This window comes from Rhinopithecus roxellana, chromosome 11 (genome assembly GCF_007565055.1).
Source record: "Rhinopithecus roxellana isolate Shanxi Qingling chromosome 11, ASM756505v1, whole genome shotgun sequence".
Taxonomy (NCBI): Eukaryota; Metazoa; Chordata; class Mammalia; order Primates; family Cercopithecidae; genus Rhinopithecus; species Rhinopithecus roxellana.
The window spans coordinates 21,840,933-21,854,171 of record NC_044559.1 but is presented as its reverse complement, the minus strand read 5'-3'; the positions used below and the strand labels follow the sequence as shown (position 1 = coordinate 21,854,171).

Sequence of the window (13,239 nt, the reverse complement as noted above, 5' to 3'; positions counted from 1 at the left end):
AGAAAAAAAAGTTGTGGGAGGGATGACGGGACGGGAAGAAGCTTGGTGTAGCAGGAAGACCTGGAAAGACCTCAACCTTGGGGCTGGACTCCAATCACAGCAATTTACCAGCTGTGTGGCCCTGGGCAAAGCCCTTGATCTCTCTGAACTTCAGTTCTCTCATCTGTAAAATGGAACTAATGCCAGCGTCCTGCAGAGGATCCCTGAAATAACATACATCACTTTGGGCCCAAAGAGGGGCATAGGGAGAGCTCAATAAATAGAAGCTGGAGCTCAGCCCTCCTGAACTTCTTTCTTCTTCCCAGCCTTCCTCATCCTTCAAGGCTCTGCATGTCCTAACCCCACCAGTTGAAACTGAGCTGGGTCAGAGTGAGTGAGGTGTGGGAGGAAGCTGCTTTTGAGGGACTGAGTGAGAATCTGCCACCTTTCACGGCCCCAGGGCCTGGCTGTGCAGCCGTGCATGTGAGCAGACACAGCCCAGGCTCAGCCCAGAACACATCTCTGGCCAGGTGGGATGCAGCTGGGCCTAACTGGAAACAGCAGCCCTGCCTCAGCAATCCCCGCATTTGGTAAGTGTGGAAGGAATTACCCCATTCTTGCCAAAATCAAGTCTGCCTGAAAATAATTAGCCATGGCTAGAAGAGATGGTTGGGAGGGAGAATTCAGTGTCTGGGTATATAAAACTCAGGAGGAAAAAGAGAAACTCCACTGGGGTCCACGGCCAGGGCAAGGAAGGTCTCATCTCCAGGGATGAAATCTTTAAAAACCATATTTTTATGGAGAGCCTACTCTTCCATAGACTGGTGCCATCCCCCCTAGCCAGGGCTGATATCACTGACCACAGGAACTCTTGCTGCTGAGCCCAAATGTGACTTCAGAATCCTCCTTAACCCAGTGAACCAGGTAGTACTACCAAGCAGGCAAGAGTTGACATAGGAAATGGAAACCCGTTTGCTAGCCCGCCATATACATCATCTCATTTCATCCTTGCAACAGCCCTAAGAGATGGCTAGTACTATCCCATCTGATAAATAAGAGCACTGAAGCTTGTAGAGGGCAAGTGGCTTACCTACAGTCTCTCTACCTCTAAGTGTCAGAAGTGGAATCCGAATCCATGCCTGGCACTTGAAGACCCACTCTTTCCACTACATCCCACTGCGCCTACTAACAGTTCTTTGTTCCAGGGCTCTTGGCCTGCCACCAGCATCGCAGGCACCCCAAGCCCTGGCCCCTGATGCCTATCTGCCTGCCCGAGGGTCTGGACACCAGGAAACCCCACCCACATGAGCCAGGGACCCTGGCATTGTTAACCTCTTAAAGCTGGGGTATGAACCAGTCCTTGCAACTCACACTCCTCCCTGGAAGATGTTCACTGATCTGCCCTCTGCCCTCCCAGACTCTGCCATCCACCACCTCCACTGGGCATTCCTGACCAAGGAAAGCTGAAAGGCTTCCAGGCTAACATGGACAGCAGCCCCATTTCCAGCCCCTGGCAATGCCCTGGCTGGACACTTTTGCCGGGCAGTCTAAATGTTTATGTCTGCCAATGCAGTGGCTGGGATGGATTTATTTAGCTTTGGAGTGCAGTGTGTTTCCGATTATAAACTGTCCAGCCAGGCCCCCAGGAAGACTGGGATCTGCAGGCTTCCCTCCCTGCCCCTAGCCCCACAAAACTAGAATCCCCAGCAGGGCACTGGAAAACCCCTGGATCAAGAGGCTCTGCAGCAAGATAGCCAATTGATCGGGCGGCTCTAAGTGCATCCATAGAAAAGGAAGGAAAAGGGAGAAGAAATTCAGTACACATACCAGGCTGGATTCTCTGCGTGGTGGAGGTCTTGTCCGTAGGTTCGGGGAGCCTAAAGGAAGAGACATGGTTTCAGAAATCCCAGTCAGACGATGGGCAACAGTGCCCATACCTGCCTTCCCTAGGTGAAACTAACTCCTGATCCTTCCAGTTCATGCTTTTGCTCAGCCTTTATGAAGGCTTGATGCTCTAAGTCACTATGGGCACTGTAGTTGGGCTTCTTCAAGGGGAAACTTAGACCTTTATCTTGGTGGTGCTTCCAGGAGATCTATGAACCCTCTAAAATTATGTGCACTTTTCAAAATGTGCAGCTATATGGGCATTTTTCAGGGTAACGGGTGTATAGATTTATCAGATTTTCAAAGTTAGGAGCAGAGACCATGTCTATTTTTTGCTTACTATTAAATCCGTAGAAGCTAGCACAATGCCAGGCAAGAGGAGGTGCCCAATAACTGTTTCCCAGCTGTTCCCTAAAAGATTTCAGGCACGAGAGCTAACTTAACCCAGTGGAGCTAAACTAAAGAAACAGCTTTCCTCCAGATTTTAAGAATGGCTGGACACAAATAAAAGCTAGGCTCCTATAACACAGAAGTTTTAAGCCTCAACAAAAGGCATTGTTGGGCCAGAGATGGAGGGTGCCAGACTGCCCGGAGTCTCCTGTAGAAATGAAGGTGATTCTTGAAGAATGCCCTGTTGAAACTGCCTGTGCAGAGTGGTAAAGCCTTAGCTCCTAGGTCTTTTAGGTTTCCAGTAACCAGTGGAAAGTCACAGGGAAGGAGCTGCTAAGGCCCAGAAAGACGTTTCTCTACAGACTGTCACTGTGTAGGGCAGCCCTGCATATAGCACCCACATTCTACAGCCCAGGGAAATGTTTTTGATTTTTTAAAAAAGTCAACTACACATCATCTGTCTTGATTTATAAAGCCTTTACCATAAGGAAAAAAAAGCATTTCTTGCTCTTAGAATGCATGTATCTGCAGAGTGACCATTGCTGGCTCTCCACTAGAGAAGGAGGGAACGCTACCACCTACATCCTCATGTGATCTAGCTTCCGTGGAGCAGCTGGGAGCAGTTGAGTCATCATACTCCTCTGCCTTCTCCACTCCTGTGATTAGCATGACACAAGCTGACAGAGTGAGGGTCAAAGGCCAGTCTGTAGCCCAGGAGGAAAACACCATGGGGGTCCTATGCACCCCCCTGGCTTTCATGCACCCATGCCCATTCTCTAAGGAGCTTTGCAGTGAGGACCTAGAGGTCAGCGAGGTTCTTACTGATCTGGGCCCGCTGAGGGGCAATCCTGGCCACAGCTGGAGAGCCCTGGGCCAGCCTGGAGACAGTCCTGTCAGGAACGCCCACGGTGCTGCCATTGGAGGCATTGCAGAGGATGGGCAGGCTGATCTCTTTCTTGGTGATGGGGGCCTCGTGGCCCTCGCCTTCAGCTGGTGGAGTTTCTTTGTCCCCAGACGCCTTCTTGTTCAGTAGGTTGCTGATCTCCATGATGTTCCCGATGATCTCCACTGGGCCGGCTAGGTTCTTCTTCCGGGTTGGGAGGTCATCCTTGGCCTTCTTCAGGTAGGATGCTGGCGCCCAGCCCTCTTTGCCTAGGTGTCTGTGGGGAGGAGCGGATGTGCTATTGTTAGAGCACTCTGACCTCACACCCCACTTCCAGGCCCTAGGATCCATCTGGCCTTGCCCAGGGGAGCCTTCCCTACCATGTTCTGCAAGGCTTGGCAATCCCAATACTCTGGAGAGAAATGGCACCAAGGGTAGGTGGAAAAGACACCCAGACACCAATTCCCACTGCCCCCCCCCCCCCACCATGCTCCTTTTTCTTTGCCTGATCCCTCTTGGGGTGGGCTCTAGCTCTCTGCAAAGTCAGGCAAACGTGGGAACTTGGGATCAGATTTATCAACTTTTGGGTTGCCCAAAGGAGGACTTCATAATGGCCTGCTACTTCCCAGTCAGTTGAGGATAATTGGAAAGATAAGAAATGAGAAGGTGCGGATGTGGTAAGTAAAGTTAAATGGCCTGTAGGAAGGGGAGGTATTAGAGAGGGAATTGACTCTAGAAGGTGAGAGTCAGGCAGTCTGAGTTCTAGTCTATGGTACCTTGCACAAGTCCCTTCCCTGGAGCTCAGTTTATGTCTCTTCTGCAAGATGCAGGGATAGAGTCGCTGCTAAAAATGTACCCAGAAGGACAGACACGTTGAGATCACCTAAGATGTCTCCAACGTCTTAGTTGGAATGGCTCCTCCATGCCAGATGACTGAATGGGAAAGCTGTGATGCCACTGCAGGGAGAGTAGGTGGATCCTCTATAGACTGTCACAGACCAAGTTCACAAACCAGGCTAAACTTACTGTAGTGGAACAAGGATGCATTGTTCAATAAGTGATTTGGGGCTGGGCGAGATGGCTCACACCTGTAATTATAGCACTTTGGGAAGCTGAGGCAGGAGGATTGCTTAAGGCCAGCCTGGGCTACATAGCGAGACCTCATCTCTACCAAAAAAAATTTTTTTTAAAAAATTAACTGGGTGTGATGGCACATACCTGTAGTTCCAGGTACTCGGGAGGCTAAGGTGGGAGGATTGCATGAGCCCAGGAGTTTGAAGCTACAGTGAGCTATGATCATGCCACTGCATTCCACTCTGGGAGACAGAGTGAGACACTATCTCCAAAAATGTAATAAGTGATTTGGGGAAAACTGATGGCCCAGTTAGGAAAAACAAGTAAGACAGACACTGGCTTTATACCATATAGCAGAATAAAAAAATAGAAGATTGACATAATGTTGGGGGTTGAGAAAGTCTACGTGGGGCTCCAAAAGCAGAAACCATAAGTGAAAAGACAAAAGCACATGACTAGATAAAACTAAAACCAAAGCAAAACAAAAACAAAACAAAAGGAAACAAAACCAAAAGCTCATAAACAAAGGCAAGAGGCAAATGATAGGGCTGACTTAATTTCTGGTGATTCGATGACTTCTGAAAACAAGCTTTTCCTTTTTTCCTCGTGGTGTTGAGTTTTCACCCACACCCATGGGGACTTCACTTCCTGGTCCAGTAGTCGTTGACCAGTGCCCCCAAGTCTGGGTTGCAATGTCCCCGTCTGCTCTCTGGGATACATCTGGCTCTTTGGAATGGCTCCTCCACACCAGATGTCTGAAACTCCCCCCTCCCCCGTCTTCCTGATCTGACCTTGTTCTTGGGCACTCTTTAGGTGGGAGAAAAGGAATATGAAAGCTGAAGTTTTGCGAGAAAGCTCAGGTAGGAGGTGGCTTCTTATGTTCATGTCACAGAAACATGCAGGCAGGCTGAGCCCAGCTCGCCTCCCCAGGGATTGGGAGGCAGATGTGAGTTAACACATGGGTGGGAGTCAGGGGCCTGTCTTGGCTCCCTGATGCAATGGGTGCAAACAGAAGCACAGAATTTTAAGAGTGGATGGGAGCAATGAGTAAAAATACCTAATCTTCACGTGAGCCAACAACTACGGCTCAGAAAAGCAAGGGGGTCACACAGCGCTTAGCAGCATCTGGCCCAGAGCCTGGTGCTCTTGCATCTCAGAGAAAAGACAAAGATGAGCCCACTGGCCCTCACTGACGGTTTTTCTACATCGACACTGTAGAGCTATGGGGAGAGGGGGCTCATGGAGGTGAAGGTCAGGCCTGCTTAGGGCCCCGAGTGCTCCTATTTGTGTTCCTTCAGTGCTATATGGATAAAATTAGATTCCAGGAGGAGAAACGCGAGGGAATCAGGAGTGGCTGTGTGTGTCTGGGTCCAGCTCTGCTCACATCTGCTTTCCAGCTCTGGCGAATGAAATGACTCCAGCGGGAAGCAAGCTGGAAAGGGCACGATGGAGAGAGTGCAAGAGTGTGTGTGTGTGTGTGTGTGTGTGTGTGTGTGTGTGTGTGTAGGGGTGGGGGGAGAAGAAAGACAGGAAATGAGGATCAACGTAGAGCCTGGAATGTTGGGAAATGGCATATTTAAGGGGGTGTCTGGCAGCCTTTTTAAGGTGGAATCTTTTCAGCCGGGTTTTCTCAGTCTGAGCTCCTGCTGGCTGTAAGACTAGGCCATGGGGACAGGAGCAGACTAGAAGCAGCTCAGAGTGACTTTGTTGGTCATTTTAGAAAACTAAAAAATAATAATAAAGCAGCCTTGTAGATAAGCTCCAGGCAAGTGAGCTAGGCCACCAAGCTGCCAGAATGTTTCCTGACTTTCCCATGTCAGACTCATGGCTGGTGGATTATTGGTTGACTCTAGTTTCCATTGCTCAGAGAACATAAAAGTCTAGGGGCAGTGGCTTTGGACAACACACGTCCAGATGCACAGTCCCATCCTGCCCAATGAGACAGAAAGGGACATATCAGCCCTCCTGACTGATATGCACTAGGGCTCCAGGGTGGGGTGGGGTAGGGGCAGGGTAGGGGTGGGGGGTGCAGTGCATGCCATGGAGCCGTGTTCCATCAGGTCAGACTAAGGTGCAATCTCCGTATGGCCAGTGACCTCAGCATGAACTAGCCTTTAATGCCATCATGTTGTGCCATGTTCTGAGCAACTGTCCCATGAGTACTCGCATCGCCTGGGGCACATTGGTGCCACTGCACAATCCTGTCCCCTCTGTGGGAGACCACCTAGAATGCATGTCCCGCCCACAGTGGGTCTGGGGGCCCCAGAGCCCATGGATATAGGACTATCCCTGTCAGCTGGGTAACTGGCAGAGAAGAGAGAAGGTGGGCAAAGTCATCACAGCGGAGCCAGTTCCAAGGACACCAAAAGCACTTCCTGAGATCAAGTCTGGAGCATTTCCTGAGAGCAGGGGTCCTGGAAGGGCAGGTCTTGGCTAGGTAATGGTGAGTGAAACCCATGGGATTGTTTGCTTCCAGAAGGTCAGGAAAGACCCCACTTTCCTACCCACACCATTCAATAGGATTCTAGGCTGAGAACTGTGATTAGGCCTGGGAGAGGAAGGGGCAAGAGAAGGAAGAGGCCTCTGATGGCCTGAGCCGAGGCCTGACTTCTGCTCCAGCCCTTGCAACCAGCCCTGCAGATTGGACAGCCAGTCCCCATCCACCAGGGACATGGCTGCAAGAGGCCTGCATCTGTGCCCGCCCCCGCCCCCGCTCCCAGCCCACCTCCCTGAGTGCTGAGCCTGGGCAGCAGAGGTTGCCTGCTGGGACTTCAGCAAGGCCTGCGGACGCCAGTGCTCCAGACAGACCTAGCTGTGGAGCAGGCCAGGCAGCCAAGGCCGGACACACAAAACCAAATTCAGATGTGCTGAACTCTCTTGGCAGATACGTGGGAAGGGATTGCACCACAGCCTGCAAGCTGAGCCGGGGCCTCTGTGCCCCGCTGGCTGTGACTCAAGCTCTGCTTTACGCGTCCCAGGAGAAAATTTGCAAGATGAGCACTCTCTGGTTGAGCTGTTCAGCTGTGCAGAGGTGTAGCAGCCCAGCCCTGTGACGTGGGCACAAAGCTGTCAGCATCTACCTGCCACAGGTGACTGCGGCCACTTTGCACTCTGCCCAGGGCCCAGGTGGGCGAGAGGCATCTCGTTCATACATGTAAGGGTTCCCTACCTGATATACCACCAGCCTTCCAGATTCTTCCGGATCACCTCCACTGTGACGCCCTTCTCAAAGCCAATCTCGTCCTTGCTTTGGCTAGTGTAAGGCTGCACGGTGACATACTTCTCCTCTGGGGGTGGGAGCAAGAAAGCAAGATTATTTGAGGTCAGGGTGCAGGTCCTGTTTCCTGTCCGCTCCTCCTGCCCTGGCCTGGCCTTTGTTCAGCTGCTTGCCAAGAAGGTGCACTGGGTGGGCTCTGGCTTCTCCAGGGGAGGGAAGGACCAGGCCCCAGAGGTGGCAGCAGGGAGACCATGGGAGCAGGGGTCACTGCTGCTCCCAGTGTGTGCCAAAGCCAGCCAGGACTCAGGTTGTCAGGCAAGGCCCTGGGAGTGGGGAGTCAGCTCTCCCAGCCTGATAATGGCAGCCAGGCTGCCGGGACCTTGAAGTCCACAGGGCTGCAGAAGCTTGCTGGGCCGAGGGCAGGACTAGAAGCCGGCTCCTCATGAGGTGAACTTGCATGCCTTGAGGCCCCATGGCATACTACCTCTCCTCGATATGTGCCCTGTTTCCATCTGTGTCCCAGACGAACTCTCGTATCCCTGCCCCCAGCTCAACCTCTCGCATCCTTCCTCTGTCTGACCTTCAGAGGCTCTAAGGACACCTCGGTGAAGCCTTCCCTGAGCACCCAGTTCATCCATTAACACCTGGTCATGTAATCTCCCAAGAGGAGTCCATGGAACCCAAGTCTTATGGGAGCAGTTATATGTGTTTTGTTAAGACAAGGGTTCACAGCCAAATGAGCTTGGAAACACCAAGCACAGCACAATCAGGTAGCACCCTGGGGCCGTTATTGGGCCAGTGCGCCCAAGCGGCTTCTGCAGGAGAACATGCTGTGCCAACCACACAGCCGAGGCCCAGCCCCTCTGGAGGGCAGCCTGCTCTATTTTCAAGGATGTCACTTCAGGGTCTTGCCCAAGGTCTTCCCTAGGCACTGGGAAAGAAGTCCTTGTAGACTCTCAGGAAGGCTTGGGAGGACAGGTGTGGGGAGAATGGGGTACCACGGTGCCTCCCCTGGTTTTTCTCAGCCTCTCTCCTGGCAGGAGGCCTGGGTGCCTCCCGTTTGGGTCCTTGATCAGGCTTCCAGGAGGGTGTTTCTTCCATGCCTGCTGGGGTCCAGCTCTCCCTGTCCCAGGAAGCCCCTGATAGGTAGACCCCACAGGTACGTACTCCCTGGCTGTGCTCCTAGCTGGCTGGCTAAAGAGTCCCTGCCTCCTGGCTGAGACACTCCGTAGAGGACTGCTCGGGGTGGAACGCTCCCCGCCGCCTCCTCTGGGGGAACAGGAGTTCAGACAGGAGGAGGAAGCGGCAGTCTGACCATGCCCTTCTGGAGGGTCACCCTGGGCCAATGCTGTCCTCTCTAGTGTGGGTGCTCCCCAGGGGCTGAGACAGTGCCTGGCAGACAGCGAGAGACTGTTGACTGCATCACGACGAGGCAAGGCCGAGCAAGGGTGCTGATGGGAAGCGCTGTGAGCTCAGAACAGCAGGCTGCCGGCCTCTGGCCTCTGGGACGCCCGCCCTCCTGGCACCCAGCTGTGACAGCCACCCCCTGGGCTCCCTGGCTGGACGCTGACAGGCAGCCTGCCTAAGACTGGTGGCCGTGGGGGTGGGAGGCAGCTGCCACCCCAATCCCCAGTTGTGGGAGGGCCATCTGTCCACTCTCCCCTGGATTATCGGGGTCCTGTCTGCAGCCCTGTGCTGAGCCGAGATAGCAGCTCCCTTTGCGGGTGGTTGTGGCTGCCCTGCTGGGCTGTGAGGACAGAACAGATGGGCCACTAGCCAAATTCAAATGGCTGCCCAAAAGCAGAAGGAGGGTGATGACCCATGGGAGCCTGCAGGATTTTTCAGCACGCCCTTCTCTGCTGCAGAACTTGGTCAGCATCAACTCAGGGAGGGCCTTACTCCTGGAGGCTTTCAGATTCCAACCCAGCCATGCTTCAAACTGCTGCCAAGGCAGCCTGAGAACCCTGCCCAGCCAGATTCTGACTCGGCCCTTTGAGAAGTTCAGGGCTCCACAGTCCAACTCTCTCCGTTCTCCTGCCTGCTCCTGGTTCTGCTCCATTTTCCAGTAAGGCATGGCAAATCCCGGCCCAGCGGCGGCCAGAGGGGCAGCGCCAGGCTTCAGGAATCCAGGATTCTGAGGTTAGGATGAGGCGAGGCCTGGGCTCCACATTTTGCCTTTGTTCAGCTGGGCTATTTTTAAAAGTCTGTGGTTCGAGCAGGAAGCCATCATTAAGGTTTTCCTAGGCAAGGTTGCATTTGCAGGGAAAAATGACAGCCCTTCTCATGGGAAGATCAGAGGAGCCCTGCCCTGCCTCATGGCAGAGAACAGGGTCTAGACCATCACACGGGCTCAGCCTCCTGGGCCACCAGGGCCCAGCCCCAGCCTTCATAGCCTCCTGGGGTGCGTGGAAGACAGAATCCCGTGGGCCATGTAAGCTCAGGCTTTCTCCTGACCTCTTGTGGGTGGGAGCAGAACCAGGGATATCAGTGCTGGCTGGTAAAGTTGAGCTGCTCCTGCAAAAGGTTCTTGGGGGCCCTGGGGCTGCAGCAACCACAGATGTCCAGGAGTTCATGTGCTGCTGGTGAGAGCTCCTGGATGGGAGGCTCGTCCTGCCCCGGTCACTGCACAGGTTGCAGGGATGAAAACCCAGAGCCCTCTTCCCTGGCAGGGCTAGGCAGGCAGACCAGGTCTTCCCAGCTCCTTTCCACCCAGTTGGCTCAGATGGCAGAGGCATGGACTTTCCATGTGGACATGGGCCTTGTGGGTCTCAGGCCTTCCAACTCACAGGTGTCCCAAGGGAGAGAGACTTGCTTGAGCCACAAACCCCATCTGGGGCCACCTGACAAGAGAAGGCCCTCAGCGGGCAGCTGCATGATTCAGGGTGGTCAAGGGCTCGGGAAGAGATTTCCCGTTGGAAATGGGGTTGAAGAAAGGGAGGCTGTGAGCTCCAGTGGGATCCTCAGGGCTTCTGGGAAGCACTGGGGCCGTGGGCACTCTGACCACGCCACCAGGAGACGGTGGCAGCCTGCCCTGGGGAGGGCTAGCCAGGCGGTCAGCCAGGTGGGTGAGGGGGACAGGCCTGCTTTGGTTTTGGAGGCAGGGGCTGGATGCCCTGCAGTTTCCAAACCACAGAAGCCTCCTCTTCCCCAACACTTTCCCCTCTGTCAGCAGTCTCCCCACTCCCCTCCTGCCCCCACGACTTACCCAACCCCACTGAGAGAGGCCTTTTGGTTCCAAGGGCCTGGCTGGCTGAGGGAATAGGGAGCGGAGGCTGTGGGGAAGCTCTGCTTTTCTCTTGTCTAGCTCCTCCACAACCTGCAGCCTGCTTCCCCCACCAGCTCTGCTGTTTGCAGCAAGCGTCTCCAAGCCAACTCTCTGCAAGTTTTTCTTGGCTGCCTGGTTTAACTTAGCCCATCAGGCTGAGGCTGGGAAATTATGTTGTTTAGGTTTCTTAGTGAAGAGAGAGAAAGAAAGAGAGCAAGAGCTGGGGGCTTATATTTGCTTAGGTATGGGTGACCAAGAATTAGGCATTTCATTGCATATTTGTGTCTCTACATGTCACTGTATGTCTGTGACTGGGCTATATGTGGTGCAAGGCGTTGTGTGTATGAAGCTGTATGTGTCCTTGTGAGTGTTGCTGTGGAGGTACGCGTGGCGTATGTGTGTATGTTGTGTATATGTGTGTGTGTGATGATTTTGTGACTGTGTATGATGCATTTGTGATTGTATAAACAGAAGACACATGGCACGGTGTATGCGCAGCTGCATAACTGGAATTGTGTACGTGTACTGTGAGTGGCTGTGTGCCTGGGACTGTGGATATGTGGGTATCGGGGAGGCTGGATGTGACAGGGCGCACAGTCATATCTGTGGCCATGAGGGCTGTGCATGTCTGTGGGGTTGTGGAGATGGTCGTGTTTGGGGCTTAGTGTGCAAGGGTGTTTGGAGCCAAACCGTCATCCCTGCTGCACATTTCCAGACCTACGTCCCACTCTCTTTTGCCGCCAAGGCTTGAGCTACGTCCTAGCTTTAGGGTGGCCTTCACTCTATGTCCAGCCTGTTCTTGCTGTTTCTACAACTTGGCCCCCAGCCCTGTGTCAGCTCACTGGGTCTGGCCTGCCTGAGGCCCTGCCCTCAGGACAAGCTGGACTCCTCATGGCCAGTGCTCTGTGCCTGATGCTGAGCCAGCCATAGGCTGTAACCACCTGTGTCCAGGCTTCCTGCTGCCTTGGGCCTGGGGCAGACACCAAAACATGCTCTTATGGTCATTTAGAACCAAGTTGTGAGGGTGGGGGACACTGGGTGTCCCCGCTTCCAGAAAGGCCAATGTTTATGACACACCCCTCTCTGTGCTGTCATTCTGAGAAGCACACACACCCTGCTCCATGTGGGGCTGGCCAAGCCCTGGCCCAGGGGGTCTGCAGATGTTTAGGTGTTTGATCAGCGGCCCAGCCCTGGGGGTTTGTTCCACTCCCTTACCTTCCAAGTTCCTGGATGCTAGAAAGATCCTGGGTGAGAAAGCTCTAAACCCACAAACATCTGATCAGCCCATGTGCCAGGTCTGGGGGGGCTCTATGGACTCCCCTGGATCAGGCCCCTCCTGAAGCCCCAGCACTTACTGCTCCTGGCTGGACCTGACCCTCAGCAGAGCCTGTTGGGCTGCACCCTGGTACTAGGCTGGGTCTGGCTTTGCTCCCTTTCTAGTTTCTGTGGAGCTAGCAGGAGGAGCGTGAATGTGAGCCGGTCCTTCTTTCTGCTTTGTTTCCAAGCAACTGATAGAATAACTTTGGCTGAGGGAGCCTTTTCTCAGAGGACAGGGGCCATGAGGGATAGGGGAGTGGGATGGCCCAGAGAGCTAGACATGCTTAGCTCCTTTAATCTGCAGCTTCCAGGGCCAATGTGGCCTTTCTTAAAGACTCGAGACCCCCTGTCCCCCTCCTCAAGCCCCTGTACCTTTTCAAGGAACCCACAACTGTGTTCCATGACCCTCATACCCAGGATGTTGACAAAAGCCAGAGACACCCCCAGTGCCACCCCAGTTCCCAAGCAGGCCCACCCCACACCAGCTGCAGTAGGTGAGAAAAAAGCCTGGCCCGTGAATCTGGGTGAATGAGGAGGCCACAGGGCAGAGAGCAGAGCCCGGAAAGAAAGAGCAGTGTTAGCGAGAGACAGGCGGTCGCTGCGAGGGAGGAGAAGCCAGCTCCCGCAGTCACCTCGGCTGTGCTGCCTGTTGACCATCCCGCCCAGGGTCCACCGGCGATCCAGGCGCCGCAGATGGGCCTTGCGTCTCTTGGACACTGGTGTGGGAGATGGCGATGGAGCATGCGGCCAACAGCAACCGGCGGAGAGAATGGAGATGAGGATGAGATGGGATGGGGGCGGGAGGAAGGGGCACAGGGAGGGGAGGCCCACACTTCCAGGTCACCACCACCTGGACTGAACCAAAGGCATGCCCCTGTTGGATGGGGCAGATATGACAGGTCATGGTTGGCACACAGGGAAAAATTCAGCCAAACTCCCCAGTGTGCGCCCCTGAGCCTAGGAATGGGTTAAAGTCTTTAGAATCCCAGCACCTTAGAGACAAAGAGGGTCCCTAGCTCCAGTCCAGTCCAAGGCAGCCCCTCAGCTGCAGCCTCCAGGGATGGTGAGATCAGTGTCCCTCACTGCTGGGCGGTGCTGATTCCCAGGAGGGTTTGGGGTCCTGCAACATCTGAGCTTATGTCCACTCGCTCACTGAGTACTGACTGTGAACATGCTACCTTGGACAGGCACCACACTTGGAAGAATCAGTGTGCCCAAGAGAGACTTGGA

General features: G+C 54.0%; 1 protein-coding gene across 6 annotated transcripts in view; it reads right to left on the bottom strand.

Moving 5' to 3' along the window:
• The window catches only part of SH3PXD2A (SH3 and PX domains 2A), a 259,285-nt gene that overhangs the window by 13,437 nt on the left and 232,609 nt on the right, over positions 1 to 13,239 (bottom strand). For all 6 annotated transcript variants that reach the window (XM_030940384.1, XM_030940379.1, XM_030940380.1 and 3 more), the window contains 4 exons: positions 12,642 to 12,725; positions 7,380 to 7,497; positions 3,076 to 3,413; positions 1,807 to 1,856 (listed from right to left, as the gene is read on the bottom strand). In XM_030940384.1, the coding sequence (XP_030796244.1) occupies positions 1,807 to 1,856; positions 3,076 to 3,413; positions 7,380 to 7,497; positions 12,642 to 12,725 (590 nt within the window). The remainder of the gene's footprint in view (positions 1 to 1,806; positions 1,857 to 3,075; positions 3,414 to 7,379; positions 7,498 to 12,641; positions 12,726 to 13,239) is intronic.